Below are 16,574 nucleotides of genomic sequence, written 5' to 3' on the forward strand. Positions count from 1 at the left end.
AAATAAGTAAACTTTGATATTTATGGTGATTTTAGGTGAACAAATATGGAAAAAAAAAATGTTGCAAAACGCCACTTTTTCACAACATTTGTGTTCATAAATAAAAAAGTAATTAACATTACTGAATAAAATACACACCAAAAGATGCAGAATTTTATACTGAATCATACGAGTGTGACACCATGTGTTTATATTAAGCCATTGTGGAGATATGGCCAATTTACTGACATATATCAAGGTCATTGAAAAGTGGCGGCCATTTTTTAAGATGGCCGCCAAAATACCATTTAGCTGGGCATGAGAAGCGTCCATCACACGATTCCATACTCTACAGACATCAAGGTAACTGAAAAGCATAGTGGCTTTTAGTCCCTCAATTTGGTAGTCAAATCTGGTCTGGCTCATGGACTACAGGCACGTGCCATAACTTTACCCTAATGGCCGAACCTAACCCAAACAATAACCCAACTAGAGAGTTCCTATAACACCTTAGTCTTCAGAAACAAGGACATTGGCGGGATCTGTGGGCGGCAAATTTGATTGGTCATGATGACGTAAAATGCTGTACTATTTTGTCCAAGAACAGTACTGCTAAAACAAAAGTGCCAAAAAGGTGATTTTGTGTTCTAGTGTTCATATATATAATTATTTTGAAATAAAATAAAGATTTTAAAGTTTGCAGAATTTTTTTTTTTTGGAGGTTTACCGTTACCAACATTGATACAGTGTCTTTTATACCACCTTATTGAACAAGTTACATTAGTTATTCATGCCTGGCGTTTGTGTCCTTTGAGACATCCTCAAAAACAGTAAGTTTCCTGTTTATAATGATTTTCAATTTTGTTTGAATGCCAGATAGGCAGAGTAAAAATAAATAAATATCTCACTCCTCTCTTCGAGGCTGCCAAGATGGCCTAGAGGTACGCACACCCGCCTCTAAGCTGTCCAGCTTGGGTTTGATTCCCGACCCAGCTATAAACTGTCAATCTGATGTTTCACAGGCACGTTGATTCATCAATGTGTGTGCCATCCTTCAGATGGACGTTAAATGGGTGTCCCATCTGCCAGCATTCGTTGGTGGACGTTAAAGATCTCATGTCTTCCTTGTCATGTTCACTTATCTTCCCATTCATCTTTCGATTGGTGTCCTTCGCATAGTAGGTGAGCCATCGCTGGCACCGTGGCAAAATCACAAATTCCTGCCCTAACTAGTCGAACATCAGGCCTGGCCAGCCGGTTCGTGAAGACCCGAGCCGAGCTTTCCCCGGCTGACCCCACAATGTGAGATAACAGTGGCTGTAAAAAAACAAGACTCCTCTCTGCGCACGTGTGGTCGGGACGAATTCTGAGCCAAGGTACGGTAAAATAACAGACTTATCTTCCTATTCATGTTCAAAATAGCATTCAATCAAAATCAAGTTGTTCCTCGATCATAAACTGACGTTTGTAGACAGACAGAGACAAAGACAGAGTGAACCAATTGCTTAACTCCGCTTTTCGCTCCGCATGCGTAGGGTGACCAGGCCAACACCATGGCTTTACTAAGTACAACCCCACCACTTTCTTTTCGGGTTCAGGACAACACTTGTTTCTTGTCATCAAATCTTATTGGATATTATCATGATAATACTTTTGGAAAAAGTAAATGTTGCAACCCTAGTATCAGAACAACAGGAAAAAAAGTTTTATATACCAGGTTCAGGTTTATTCTGGGTCAGGCATGTGCAGGAGCAACAGGGTCAATGTGAAAGGAATGACTCCTGCACACTATTGCTTGGACACATTATCACAGGAGGCAATAATTAACGGAACAGATTGCGCTCTCCCCAGTGTAAGTACACAACACCCTTCCTCCGACACCATCCTTCATATACAGTAGCTCGGGCCTGGCAATCTTTGTATATAGCTCAACCAGCCCAGGATGTTGTCAGGCTTTGGCGATACACCAAGCCAAAAAAGCGGAAAGCTGTCAAGCACATACTGATTGGGAATTTGTCCATCACAAACAGCATGGTATTATAATCGGAATCACCAGACAACCATACTATTTTGGAGGGTAGAAAATAAACAGGTTTCATGAAATACAAACAAACCAGTACCAGTCACATGCCTTAACTATCACACCGACAATGAGCTCAGTTCAAGTATGTGAAGCCCCCTTCCCCACCCGCACCCCACCAACCCCAACCAGAGTCAGAACCATTTTCTATCATGTGACTTGCACTATACAGGACGGGCTGGCTACCGGCGTCCCACTTTTCCCCAACCAATCACACAATAAAATGCTCAATGACATGCGGCGTTAGCTTAACCCGACGAGATCTTGCATTCAAAATGTCCAACTCGGAACTTACACTTCAATGGGGGCAATGCAATCTCTTGTTCAAACAAGGCACCACAAGCAACCGCATTAGTGCTCCACAATCCCCCAATGACAGCGTGCAGGCAGAGCAGTAAGGCAGCTTTGTTCTATGATGGCTTGTAGTTCTTCATTTTGCAAAGATGGGACTAAAGGGCCAGTGGAAGTCTTAGCTGCATGTGCTGTCCAATTGCATGTGACGTCCAATTTATTTGAGTCGGAAGGTGGGAGGGGGGGGCAGGGACGGGGTAGCTCGTCAGAGCAGCACATATCACTTATTTACAAGTATCTACATGCAGGAACCATCAGAGCACCACAGACACACACGTTTTACCACTTACCGGCCTCAAACTGCACAATGCCTTGCTCGGTCATTTTGTTATTCATGACATCCTCGTAGATAAGATTGGCCACAGTGGCCTCGAGTTGGCTACACTAAGCGTGGCCTGACCAGAGCACCCAGTGCCTAAGACGCATTTCCCATCCCATACATTAATCCTCTCTTAATCCAGTGCTTCGACTTGGAAAATTCAGAAGCATGTATTTCGATATTGTCTGTAAAAGCTTCAAAGGTACCACTCCCATAAAAAGCAGATAATCAGATGGTGAAGAGAACGACGAGTTTTCATAATAAAAAGCAACTTCCCATGAGCATCACATCAAAACGTTGTATTTGAGGAATGACTGAAGAGATACATGCTCTGCCTGGTATTCTTAGCTCTAACTTGCACCACACCACCATTTTCCAGTGTCTCTCTCGAAAAATAAAAATACATAACAAGCAAAAATAACACGCTTAAAAGAAACCGGTTAACAGTGTGGCAACTGAGGGCAGGCGTGCAAGAGGTAGCTATTCAAGTGTTAAATTAAATAAATCCAGGGTTCACATGTGCCACTAGTAACTAAAAAGGTGTGCAAATGAGGGGAAAAAAATCTTAAAAATCATTCTATGTCATAAAAAAAAATCATATAAGTAGAAGTGAGAATTGCTAGTAGTCTACCGATATTCTACCGCACTGAGACAAAACATCTTCAAAGCCTAACAGAGCACAGTAGATTTGAGAGTGACAATGCACTCAATGTCTCTAGGAAGAAGGAGCAGCATTAAACAGGAAGAACGAAGATTTACATCGTACTGGTTCAACCAAATTGCCCGAGAGATGTCAGGAACAGTGAGGCAAACAAGGATAACAATTCGAGGGAATAATCTAGAGTTAATAAATACAAACCCCAAACAGGGTGGAGCAGGTGCTTTCTGTATAACAGTTGCTTCTGCTAAGCAAACAAACACCTTTTGAGCAGCTTTACAAAAGGACGTTCTTTTGGACTTTGTTTCTGTCGGAATGCAAAATGATGCTTTTCACCCAGCAAGGGGCTGCGCCACATACCAAACAAGGGCCGTGCCTGACCGACGCAGTCGGCCACCAGTTTAAAAACTCAATCACATTTCCATTGTTGAGTCAGCAGCAGGAGCAACCTAAGCAGAGAACTGAGCAAATTAAATAATAAGGGAGACAAGCCTTGCTTCTCACCTGAGCCAGCTCAAACTGGGCTGGAGTTTGTGTTTGTTTGTGTGACGACAATGTGGCAACACAAGTCAAAATTTGCAATCAAATTAATTTTCTCCATTTAGGAGTTTCACTATTTTGTCAAAACAAACTTAACAGCACCATTGATTCTCAACTGCTTTATCTTTACTATCCTTCCTTTTCTATCTGAAGATTTTCATTCAAATGAACTCCAATCAAAGTGAATTGCAAAAAAACATCAAAATGCAAATGATGACCAATATTGCACAGCAACAGTTGGCATTTCCAGTTCGGCAAACAACTCTCAACACCAGGTGCCTCGAGTAAGAAGCCTTGCAACCTGAAGGTCTTCGAAGGGATTAATAAGGCTGTATGGATCTCACCCGACTGGAATCTATTGAGAACTCGACAAAGTTCAGAAGGAGAAATAAAATTATTGCAGTGGCTCAGGGATCATAATCGAACTATCCATTCACAGCATGCCTCCAGTGGTTATCCACCCCAGTTTGTTCTGAGGTGGAGGAGGGGGGCAGGAGGAAGAAAAATCTAAAATAATTAAATGGAAAACACTGCGTTGTATACTTTGTCCAAGCACGGTGATGCTTGGATTATCATCTTTGTCCATTCAGATACCCACACCCTGCTCGGTTACCACACAGAAAGCCCAACAGTGGCTCAGCTTCACAAGAAGGACCACACGGTGCAGAGAGGTGGTAAGTGCCGTTGAAAGTCCAAGTGAACCAGCAGCAAAGCCGCCAACTCAATGTTACGAATTACAAGAACTGAAGAGCAGAAGACAAAAATTGCTTTCTGTCACTTCTTGCAATACACTCTGAACAGCGTCTTTAAAAGGGCCACTGCAGAACTTGCAATTATATTTGTGGAAGGGCCGAAGACGGAAGAAGGCAAAGGTGAAACGAGGTGCAGGCCACAGTCATTACTCCCAGACGAGTGGTGATGGTGGCATCTCAGAGGGCTGGGCCACTGTTGAGCTGTAAACAACATAAATTAATCAATTTTAAATGGGAAATATCAAGAAAAGCAGCAAAAGAAGGGGTTGGAGGGAGGGGTATGAATGGTGAAAGAGCAAGTGGTGAAGGCACAAGTGTGGAAGTGTGGAGAAGGAGCGTGGTTAAGGAGGGTTGGGAGGAAAGGAACATTAATGGTGGGGTGGAGAAGGAGCAGGTGGAGGTGGAGAAGCGAGTGGGTGATGAGGGAGAGAGGGGGAGAAGGATCAAGTGTGAGAGAGGGGTGGAGGAGAATGTGGGGAGGGGAGAGGGTGGAAGAGCAAGTGGGGGAGGTTGGAGCAGCAAGTGAGGGTAGGGGAGGGTTTGGAAGAGTAAATGCAGATGGGGTGGTGGAAGAGCATGTGGGGGAGAGGGTGGATAAGCAAGTGGGGGAGGGAGGGGGTGGAGCAGCAAGTGGTGAGGAGCACAGCAGGCATAGCATGGGGATGAGGAAGACAAGAGGAGTGGTGAGGAGTACATGAGTTTTACTAGCAAATAACTTCGCGTTATGGACGGGTTAATTCCCCCACTTCCAGAATATTGATGGCACATTTTATCAAGACTTGTAATATCAGCTAACACCAAAAGCCTGGTGTTGGCATAGTGGTTAGGGTAGCGGCTTGGGATCCAAAAGGTCCTGAGTTCAAGCCCTGTTGGCCGCTTGAATTAATACACACCAGGAAGGAGGTTGACTCAGCCTGTCATCCTTCCGAGGTCGGCGAAGTGAGTACCAGTGTACTGGGCCTGGTGTATGCCCCGGTTAGAATAGGTGTACCATATCCCTGTGTCGTAAGAGGTGACCAGGGTTGCGTCAGGAAGGGCATCGTCAGGAAGGGCATCTGGCGTAAAACCTGTGCCAAATCACTATGTGGATCATACGGATGATCCACTGTGGCGACCCCTAACAGGAGCAGCCGAAAGAAGAAGAAGAATATCAGCTGACACCACTTCCAGGAGTATGGTTTTTTTTTTTGCCAAGTCAATCTTCATGATGTTCATCACGTTCAGCATCTCTGCTTCGTTTTATCTCATAGCATTAACATTAAAATATGTTTAGTGTTAATTAACACGACGATGGTGGAAAGGAACTGTTGTCTTGCCTGATAAAACTCTTGAAAGCAGCAGACTGTGGATTGATGCAGAGAGGAATTCGAGAACTCTTCTGCTGATCCAAAATGAAGCTGTATATTAGCTCTGTAGGGCACATCGTATATGCATTCGAGTATTTACGGAGTAATTCTGAGCACAGTTTATAGGTATTCACATTTTCCATGCAATAAAAGTTAATTTATTTCATCAACATGTTACATTGAGCATTGTGGCAGAATTTTGAGCTGTTGCACAGGATTCCACTTACTATGAAGTGGGGGAAAAAAAGATCTAAAGAGTAAACAATATATCCGATCTCAACCGATAATATTTTTTTGTTGAAAACAATCACTGTCATATTCTTACCATTCCCAACTCTCAAGCACATCATCGCCCTTTAACAATATACAAGGATACAAAGGGAACTTAGACGCAGGAGGAGGCCATTTCACCCATCAAAGCTGTGTTACATCAACACCACATCAATTCAATGCACCGATTTATCGAGTATGGAGATAGATATTGTAACAGTCATCTGGCTCATTCCAGTTTCCTCGTTCGAATCCTGAGGGTCACGTCAAAGCGACCACTACAGTCGACCGTTTCGAAACTCCCCTGCCGGATTTGCATCTGAGCACCGCGTCACCATGCAGATTGGAGGATTCAAAGGGCCCAGTGCTGAGCTGATAGACGTCACGTGACTAAATCTATTCTTTGGCCGAGCAAACAAAGTTGCGACCTGGCATGATCTTATAACATGCAGTGTGGATTGTGATCAATTATCCCTTAACAGGTCTTGATGAAACATACACAACAGACAGAATTCACCCTCGAGACCAAGTGTATTTGAAAGAGTAAAAATAGCATGTGGAAAGGAATTTCCAAAATAAGCAATCACAAGTAATCAGTATGTAAGAAATAAACACCTTACCCTCCAACCGATACACGTCCACGAACTAACGAACGCAAGGGAACTTTCATTATTGAAGTCCTTAACGCCCAATCAGACACATCACACGAGATAGACATTAGAGGCCGACGAGACCGAATATTGCATGTTGCATCCAGCAGGACTCGACGAGTCGCAAGGGATGACAATAGGCCATGGGCTACATATGGCTACCATGCACCCCCTACCCCTCCCCCCCACATCTCAATGAACCTATGTTTTCTGAATCTTCTGGATGTGCTGAATAAGAAATCGAATGTTAACATTGAAAATATAGGGATGCACTTCCGGTTTTGACCCTATAACTAATGGTACCCTAAAAACCACTAATCGCTGCTCCGCGTTGGTCAAGATTTCTATGCCTCATCATATCAACTTGTAGAATGGCTCAATGAAGGTCAATGTTCACATGTGATATACCAAATAATAGCTGATGCTTTTCTGCTTATTTTCATATGTCTGATAAGTTGTTACAATACATATTGCCTAAATCACAGTCATTTGAATGAGCATACCCCTATCCAGGGATATTCACGCACTGACTGACACTTTCATGTTTCACATTTTTTATTTTACTGATAAATATGGCAAAGATAATAAATTTAAAAGTCATTCATAACATTCTAGAAGGCAACAGAATTATTTTAATACCAATATTAGCCAGATACCTTGATAATAAGTTGCAAAATTGCATTTTAAGCTTTGTTGATGTATGCTGAAAGTTTGTCCAAACTCCACTTTCAAGAATGATTCTCACGCGTACATTGTAATTGTGTTATTATCATTTGTAATTTAGCACTAACAAAATAATCATCGCCTTGATGGGTACATGTAGTTATATAGTTATAATCATGCAACACTCCTCTCATTAATAAGCACATTTGAAATATCAATGTTCATACATAGGTTTAATCAGAATCACTGTTGAACTGTCTCCAGCAGGAGAGTCTGTTCCTGCAGGAAGTGGACCATCATCATCTGATTTGTCCTCATCATCAGTCGATGAACCTTCAACAATATCTATTAATTGTTGTGGAAGTACATCTCCGTCATACCATAACGGCTCCATTTTGCCATCAACCATTGTCCAACCATGGCCATCAGTAGCCAGAGGGATATCAGGATCAGTGATATGCACTCTTTTCCATATTCCAACCTGGTAATTCACTCTCCTGATACGTTGCTCTCACAATTTTCGGCATGGAGGTAGATTAGCCATATCAATGTTGTGTGAAGTTTTGATTGATGTGTCATTATCTGTGTCACACAACTGGCTCATCTTAAGGAAGCGTGCTTTATCAACTCTGCGCATGCGCGGCCTTTCGTAAATGGCACACGTGAACTCGTCAAGATCGTCTACGAGCTCTGTAGGTACATGCCAGGAGTCTCCCAGCCTAGCAAGCACTGGCACAAATTTGGGCATCTGCAATAGTTTGAGAGGTTTCACTTTTCCTAATCCTTTGAAGGCGCTTGTGGAGTCGCATCCACTGTATGCATGGAGTGCCATCAGAGCTGTACAGTGTTGCTGGGTATAACCTCGTGACATATCACTCACATTTAGCAGTCTTTTCTTGTTTCCAGTGCCAATGTCAAACAAGATGGTGACATCACCGAGTGTGGGTGCATAGTGGAGAAGTATAAAGAATACATCAGTGTCCGGACTCTTCACCCTCAAGTACTTGTAACTCTGACGACTACCATGTTTACAATATAGGATGACACGCGAATCAGATTCCTCCTGGGTTGACTTGAGCATGGGTATTTATTTTCTATGTGTTGACAGACCATCATCAGATGCCAGGAGGTATGCAGTGCCTTCACAGATTGCAGTCACTTGTCTTCCTTGCAGCTTCTTGGCTCCAGAGTCGAGTGAGTAGTGCAATAAACTCTTGCTTGTTGACATCATTGCCCAAGAACAATTTCCAGTCAGATGGTTTGTTGGTGTTCTCCCCTTTGATAATTTATAATCAGTTTTTCACCACAACCTCGTCTTAGTCGCTCCATTGCTTTCACAGAGTTAGGATGTAGGAGTCTGTGCTGAACACAACATCACCTATCGGTGGCATTATATCAAACACTTTGGAACATATCTGGCTAAAGTTTCCTGGTGTTTTTGTCATGTCGTAGAATACAACATTACCATCATGAATTACTAGCGTTTCACTTGATTGGGGTACCGCAGCATCCTCATGACCCTTTGTGAGATGATGCAACGCCTTAGACTTGTCCGTCTTTGCTAAGAAACCATCAGCAGTCCCTATACTGTATGGCACAGGAGTTAATGGGTATGTCATCAGTTCCTTAAGATCCAGTTGTACACCTTGGCTTTGGGATTTCATGAGGAGTTGGAAGGCGACATTTCCTTGTTGTTTGTACTGCACAACTCTATTCGTTGTTGTCTTTACCTTGCTTTTCTTACTCATGTCTACTAGAGTCATTAGGTTCATGCGCTTTACTGGCTCAAAGAAGTCCTTTCCAGTCTCCAGACGTGAAGCAATAAACACTTCCTTTGCCTCTCTACCTGCTTGTTCTGCACGGAGTACATCTTTCTGTACAGCTAATGATGCAGCAGCACCTGATGAGGGAATCAGCAGTTGATCTATTTTTTTTTTTTTTTTTTTTTTTTTTGTATACCTTGGTCGAGGCTCGTATGAGAGCTAATCTGGACTATCTACAGTGAACGGATTCAGGAAACTCTCCACTGCCTCCATTGTTCTGCACACCAGCTTTTCACTTTTCAATACTTCTGCAGGACGTAAATCACAGTGTTTGATTCCTTCGGTGGATCCCGACAACATATCGGCCATACTGAGCGTCGTGTTCACATACTGTTATCTGGCATGTGTTGTTCTCACCCAATGTTGGGAGGCATCATGATTGGTCAGAACACCTGACACACCAGCACCACTTCCACCTGCACTGCCATGGGATTTGGCATGACGCATGAATGTTTCCTCCATGGTTTTATCAATGGCACATCAATTTCCAGGAATGAAAGAATGAGCAACACTGATTGCACCTCTCTTCATCAATTCTGTGGCTCCTGGATGGGATATTTCAATATTTGCAATGAACAAAGAGAAGAATGTAAGATATCTGGCATAGTTCTGGCCTCCAAAACTAAAGAATAAGTCAGACATCAGATGAAGACAATGGGCGTAGAGAAGGAAGTCATTGTGCTTCACAGCATGTGTGAGTGTTAACACCAGCCAAACGTGGTCCATGCATGATACCCACAATGAGCAGTTGTACCAAGGTTTTCTGTCTTGGAATCATCCCGATATTGCATAAATCCCTCGATATACCTTTTCAACTCCTCGTCTGCAAGTGCTGTATTCATGGTTTGCTCAGATGGGGTATGTGTGATATCATATAGAACCTTCTTTGATTGTTCTGTTAGAGATGCAAACGCATCAGATTCGTTATGGCTTGCCAGATATTGTGAAAGAAGAAATCTCTCTGGACATTCCAGCATGACTTTGTGGCAGTTCATTGCTCTGTCATAGTGTTTCCCTGACAGCACACCCTCTATGGAACCAGATACTATTAAGCCTGCTTCCAACAGTATGTCAGAGAGCCCTGATCCATTCATCTTCTTTCCAATCATCTTCATGTAAGCACATATCAGGTGGAACATCCCAATGAGGATGATGTACTTCTCATACCTGACCTGGTTGTTCCAAACGAGAGGATAAGCCTTCATACATACCCCCAAGTCAAACGTAGTGATGGTGTACCTCTGCTTGACTTCATTTGTGGCTTCTTCAGCATAACGTAAACACTCCTGTACTGTTTTATAGTCAGTAATGGGGCGAGCTATGACAGGGTAGTAATTTATGGTGGTGAGAGTCTCGGGTCTCTGACCAGTCATTGAGATGAATCCTGTCCATCCAGGTACTTGTTGTGACATACAATTTTGTTGTCGTATCAGCATCCACAAGAAATGGTTGATTCTGGCTTTGTGTTGGGCATCTTCACCACCGGGGTATGTTCGCTGCTCAATCGTTATCTGAGGACTCCTACGCTGGGTGACATAACAATCTGGAAGACATTCAGATGATTGGATGTTTAGAGAGCGTTGTTTTGTTGTCATATTCCATGGAATGGATGGTATTTCTACACGGGTACCTCCGTGGTCCTCTGGTCTCCCTTCTCTATCCTGCAGCATGATACTATGGGCAGTGTGGATTGATCCCATTCCAGTGAGGTTATTTAGTAGTTGATCAAAGTTGTCAAATTCAGAGTGAAAGACAGAAGGTGCATCTGGAGATCGGATGATTTGAGTTGACAACAAATTTGAAGTTTCATCCACAGCCTGTGCGAGAGCTGTTTCTAGTTCCAATGAAAACGAGTTCTCTGAATGTCCGATTCGATTCAGTAAGGTGATCAGTTGCTCACTCCTGAACAGGTGGCGGAGTGTCATGCATATCAATATGTGTTTTGGGAGTTTCCACTCACCATTGGTAGCTGCTCGACAAATGTCTTGTCCTATTGAGTATGCCAGTCGATGTGACTTAGATGTACGAGTGGTGGCTTTTCCACCGATGACATAGCTGAGAAATTTCTCCAGTTGTGATGGTACAATATCCTTCACATCTCCAAGATCTTGAGCAGTTGGTGGCCATTTTAGTTCATTGGACATAGCAAAACTGTCAAAAATCACCCGACGCAGGTATGTTCCAGCTTCTTGTATCATAATCTGTCGAAGCTAGCTCGTATGCTAATCGGACTGCATCGTTCACGTCAATGTCAGAACTATATACTATATAGGACTGCATTTTTGCTGAGGAATACAGTTTGCAGAAGGCCAATCTGTCCTTGTACTCTTCGTGTTTCTCAAGTTTGATTTTGAAGTTTTCTCCACGGAAGTTTGGATTTGCGAACTCTGTGAGTTCCAAGCTGGCAATGTATGTCTTGACAAGATCAGTTAGTTTCACCATCTTCTTGTCTCGTAGAACATCAGTGTCGATTCCCTCACACACATCGTGAAATGCATGATTATGAGCCTCCGTCAGTTGAACTTGCTTATCTTTGTTCTGGACATTGGTACTTCTCCACTTATCTGGCTTCTGTAGATACTTTGTCCTGCACGACTTGTGAAATTTGGCTTCACATGCAAACAGATCCTGGCATCTAGTCCGTGTGAGCAGTTTTTCGTCATTTGTCTTCTCGGCTATCTCTAAAATTGTTTGCCAACCATCATAAATAAAGCTACTCATGCCCTCGGTAGTCCACGCCCCGTTGCTTTTAACTTTTTTCCTTCCTTCAGAATTAAAAAAAATACAGTCTGGTGCAAACAGCATATGATCTGCTGAACTGCGTCTGCTTGGTCGGGAACATGATGGTTCTCGTGAATCCGAGTGTGTAGCCAAACGATTGATGTTCATGGTGAAACGCTGATAACACACCCTATGATAACCATGATGGTGCTCTTTTATGACATCAGGAATAAGATTACACGTGTCCTTCACCTGGTGAACAGAACCTGCATGTTGGGCGAGTCTCTTATCACGAATCTCTTTCAATTTATCCAATTTTTGGTAACCATCCTCATTTGCAGATAATTGTAGCAATAGTCCATATTGTAATCCTGGCACATGCACAATGCACACTGGTGAACTACAATCTTGGCCACCCTTTGATCGCTTTGGGGGAGGCGCATTCTCGTCACCGAGGTCTGATGAATTAGACATCATTCAGGTGCAATCTGAAAATAGAAAAACAAGAAAGAATTGTAGAATAAAATCAAAGTGGAAATATTTACTTGTCAAGCTTAATTAATTGTTCTTTGAGTACTAGATTCTGTAATATAAAACAAAACTTATCAGTAAAATAAAAAATGTGAAACATGAAAGTGTCAGTCAGTGCGCGAATATCCCTGGATAGGGGTATGCTCATTCAAGTGACTGTGATTTAGGCAATATGTATTGTAACAACTTATCAGACATATGAAAATAAGCAGAAAAGCGTCAGCTATTATTTGGTATATCACATGTGAACATTGACCTTCATTGAGCCATTCTACAAGTTGATATGATGAGACATAGAAATTATGACCAACGCGGAGCAGCGATTAGCGGTTTTTAGGGTACCATTAGTTATAGGGTCAAAACCGGAAGTGCATCCCTATATTTTCAATGTTAACATTCGATTTCTTATTCAGCACATCCAGGGGATTCAGAAAAAACATAGGTTCATTGAGATGTGGGGGTTGGGGGGGGTGCATGGTAGCCACATGTAGCCCATGGCCTACAAGGGCAGGCAAGGAACAGTTCCTGCCCGCAGACAGGAGCTGGCATGAGAGAGAGAGAGAGAGAGAGAGAGAGAGAGAGAGAGAGAGAGAGAGAGAGAGAGAGAGAGAGAGAGAGAGAGAGAGAGAGAGAGAGAGAGAGAGAGAGAGAGAGAGAGAGAGAGAGAGAGAGAGAGAGAGAGAGAGAGAGAGAGAGAGAGAGAGAGAGAGAGAGAGAGAGAGAGAGAGAGAGAGAGAGAGAGAGAGAGAGAGAGAGAGAGAGAGAGAGAGAGAGAGAGAGAGAGAGAGAGAGAGAGAGAGAGAGAGAGAGAGAGAGAGAGAGAGAGAGATGCAGCTTGCTGTGTGGTGGCATGGCTGGAGGCTGTGCAATAAAATGCTCCATTCAGGAAAAAAAAAAAAAAAACTCGCTGTAAGCTCCACATGCATCTGCTCATATGCTGATTGTGTAATACGCTTAAATAGCCTTGGCCACGCACGTCATTGATGACGAGCGTGCCCCTCCCCCCCTTATCTACCATGAGCCTGAAGGCCAGTTTGATGGGTGAGAGACGACCCATCACCCAGTTGTCAACCTCTACATCTCCAGTCTTGAACTCTCCAAGACTTACTTTTCCTGCCCAGATAGCACGTGAAGGCCTACCAAAGCGCAAAAAAAAGAGATGTAAATGACACACAACAGAGGGTAACAGCAAATAAAAAGTCAAAAGGGATGATGGATTTTCGACACAGACACTGGGAAAGGCAGACATAGTCTGTTTAGAAAGAACAGCAACGCATATCTAATATAACAATTAATTGCTTTACGCTTATGCTGACACTTATTAATGCAATAATGGTGCTATATTAAGCACAGCATATTTAACCCATAGAAGTCATTTCCATAGCAATATTATACTGTACAGGGTGTCCCATAAGTCTGGAATGTGGAACCACAGGGGAAAACAATTATGTATGGTTTATGTGTGGTTCATTTAAAATATAAAAATAAAAAAGACAGCGTGGTTCATCTCCTCTGGATCCCGTTTCCCTGAACTTCGCTAACAGTTTTCCGACATAGCTGTGTTATCAGCGCGCAGTCCGGATTCAATACGTTAAATTCCTCAGTGGCCGCCCTGTGACTCCAATTTCCTATGAGCAGAAAAACCTGGATGCATTCTTCTTTGCTCAGCAACATCATGGGCACCTGCAATAAACGGAAAAAAACATCATAAATTACTTATTTTCCCCAATGGTTCCAGACTTATGGGACACCCTGTATATTATATTTAGTAAAGAGGAGTAAATCCCTGTGTGGCGCAAGTGTGAAAAAAATTCTGACTCAACCCGGGACTCAAACCGAAGGACCGCTTCACTTACGCGTGACAGCCCACTGAGTGATTGAGTCTTCGGGATATCCTCAGAAATTTCTCACACCAACAATACAAGCTGTATAACGGCCGATATCTTACATGCTTGCTGGGCCGAGATGTGGCCAGCAGGACAGAGACAATGTAACCGCGTGGCAGGCAGCACTTGTTGCTGGGAATTCATGTAGTAAGCGCTGTGGTGGGACTTCATTCAGATGTGTGTGTGTGTGTGTGTGTGTGTGTGTGTGTGTGTGTGTGTGTGTGTGTGTGTGTGTGTGTGTGTGTGTGTGTGTGTGTGTGTGTGTGTGTGTGTGTGTGTGTGTGTGTGTGTGTGTGTGTGTATATATTGTTGCGGTTCTTAGAACCGCATGCATCTAACATAAAGTGGTCCCAAGAAAGTTAATCCATTAATATACGTGTAGATAGTCCCTTCCCTTTTGTCTTGCGGGACAACATGGGCATGCATTGCAAGGATCTCGTAGCTGGGTTTGCTTACATCATTTCTTCTTCATTTCATTTCTTACGTCATTTCTACTCTTCTTTTATGATTATTCCTGAGGTAAATCTGAGCCACGTGCGCCCTTCGCTGTGAGATGGGTCCTCAGCAAAGGCCAAGCAGGCATTACACCCCAACCCTTCTGCAGAAAACAGCCTGCCAAACGCACTCGCAGCGGTAATTTCCACCCAATAGACAGGAAACACACCCAGCACGACGCCCACGCTGCACGGAACATGTACCGAGCAGACAGAAGAAACAGCACCTTCAAAAGGGGTGCTCAAACGCCACATGAGCATCGACAGCACAGAGCTCCCATCCTCAAGTGATCCATCAACCTAACGTTTGCGGCGAGTTATACAGTATGCTCGGCAGCTCGAGATTGTCGACTCGAGCTTCCGATGATCTGGGGAAGATGGCCGGTTGCATTGCAAAGGCATATGAATGAATATCTCTTAAAAAGGCTGCACGGATGGTGTTTTTCACAACACAGGAAACACGCAGCACGACACCCACGCTGCACGGAATGCGTACCGAGGCCGATAATATAAATGCAACCCCACGCCACGTTGCGTGGTATGCAAGTGTGCAAGGAGCAAGCGGCGCGTTCCTTTCAACACATTTCTGGACTAATTATATTGATCGGGTTTCGTCCCGTGCACACGATAGAATCTGGCGAGCGCGAGCCACGTGCGTAATGGTGGATTGGAAAGGAAGACGTTGTATGTAACGTGCTCTCAAAGGCAGACCCGTGCGCCGCCCGCGACACTTTGTTATCATGTAGAGCGGGGCATGAATGGACACATCTTACTGTCTGTGCATGGGTTCGGCATAACATCGTACCTTCGGTCCTCGCTGGCGGCCGCAGATGTTCCCCATGGATGGCAAACATCCCCCCTCCACAGCCAGCAAAGCCGCAATCGGGCGGAAGCATGCGGCACAGCCCGGGCTACGCGGCGCACACGGAGCAGGCATGCAATATTGACACCATTCTCGGCTGGTCGTCAGGGTATGGCCTGGGGATTCGTGCAAGGCGATTCATGGCGCAGAGTTCGGTGTGGGCGATTTGTATCATGTCGTCAGGTCGGAGCAAGACATTTTTGCGGCGTGGGGTCATCTTGCTTGAAATGGAATGTTGCGGTTTCTGGCCATCGTGGCCGAGCCGCGCAGAGGGTCGGGGCCAATCAGAGCACCCAATTTCGGGTGACGACACAACGCTTTGAGGTGGCCCCCCGCCCTGCGCCGCAGGGCCTATAAAGGTCTTAGCGGAGCCATTCTCTCTCCCTCTCTCTGCCCTGCCTCTCCCGCTCAAGCTGGACTTCACCTCCGTCTTCTGTTATCATCACCTTGACTCCGCCTTCTGTCGTCATCATGAGACTCCTCCTCCTCTTCTCCACCCACACGACACTGACTCCACCCACCCACCTGGTCCCACCTACCACTCCGTACACTCGCTCTGGACTCCACCCTCCCAATTCAAGCCCCTCCTTCGCAGCCATGGTCTCGACGCGAGCTGCCCGAAGCAAGAGACGACGCGCCAGCTGTTAGG

At 44.2% G+C, this 16,574-nt stretch overlaps 2 protein-coding genes across 5 annotated transcripts in view; both read right to left on the reverse strand.

The window, feature by feature from the left end:
* Positions 1-1,683: 1,683 nt before the first annotated feature.
* Positions 1,684-16,574, reverse strand: part of NLK (nemo like kinase) — a 71,027-nt gene continuing 56,136 nt past the window's right edge. For 2 of the 4 annotated variants that reach the window (XM_085878976.1, XM_085878977.1), the window contains exons 10-11: positions 5,996-6,089; positions 2,583-4,880 (exon numbers count right to left, since the gene is read on the reverse strand). In XM_085878976.1, the coding sequence (XP_085735102.1) occupies positions 4,826-4,880; positions 5,996-6,089 (149 nt within the window). In that variant the 3' untranslated portion in view covers positions 2,583-4,825. Of the gene's footprint in view, positions 4,881-5,995; positions 6,090-12,497; positions 12,641-14,273; positions 14,367-16,574 lie in introns of those variants that run through there. The other 2 variants (XR_015057592.1, XM_085878978.1) reach the window with 2 other exon arrangements.
* Positions 7,982-11,891, reverse strand: LOC147028512 (uncharacterized). The gene has a single exon (XM_085878979.1). The coding sequence runs from the start codon at positions 11,627-11,629 to the stop codon at positions 10,133-10,135; it is 1,497 nt and encodes a 498-aa protein (XP_085735105.1). The 5' UTR covers positions 11,630-11,891; the 3' UTR covers positions 7,982-10,132.

Source organism: Eptatretus burgeri, chromosome 4, assembly GCF_056783735.1.
Source record: "Eptatretus burgeri isolate ZD-2024b chromosome 4, Ebu_testis_v1, whole genome shotgun sequence".
Taxonomy (NCBI): domain Eukaryota; kingdom Metazoa; phylum Chordata; class Myxini; order Myxiniformes; family Myxinidae; genus Eptatretus; species Eptatretus burgeri.

Excerpts from the sequence above, each read along its gene's own strand:
- LOC147028512 (XM_085878979.1), bottom strand. The coding sequence starts at position 11,629 with ATGATACAAGAAGCTGGAACATACCTGCGTCGGGTGATTTTTGACAGT.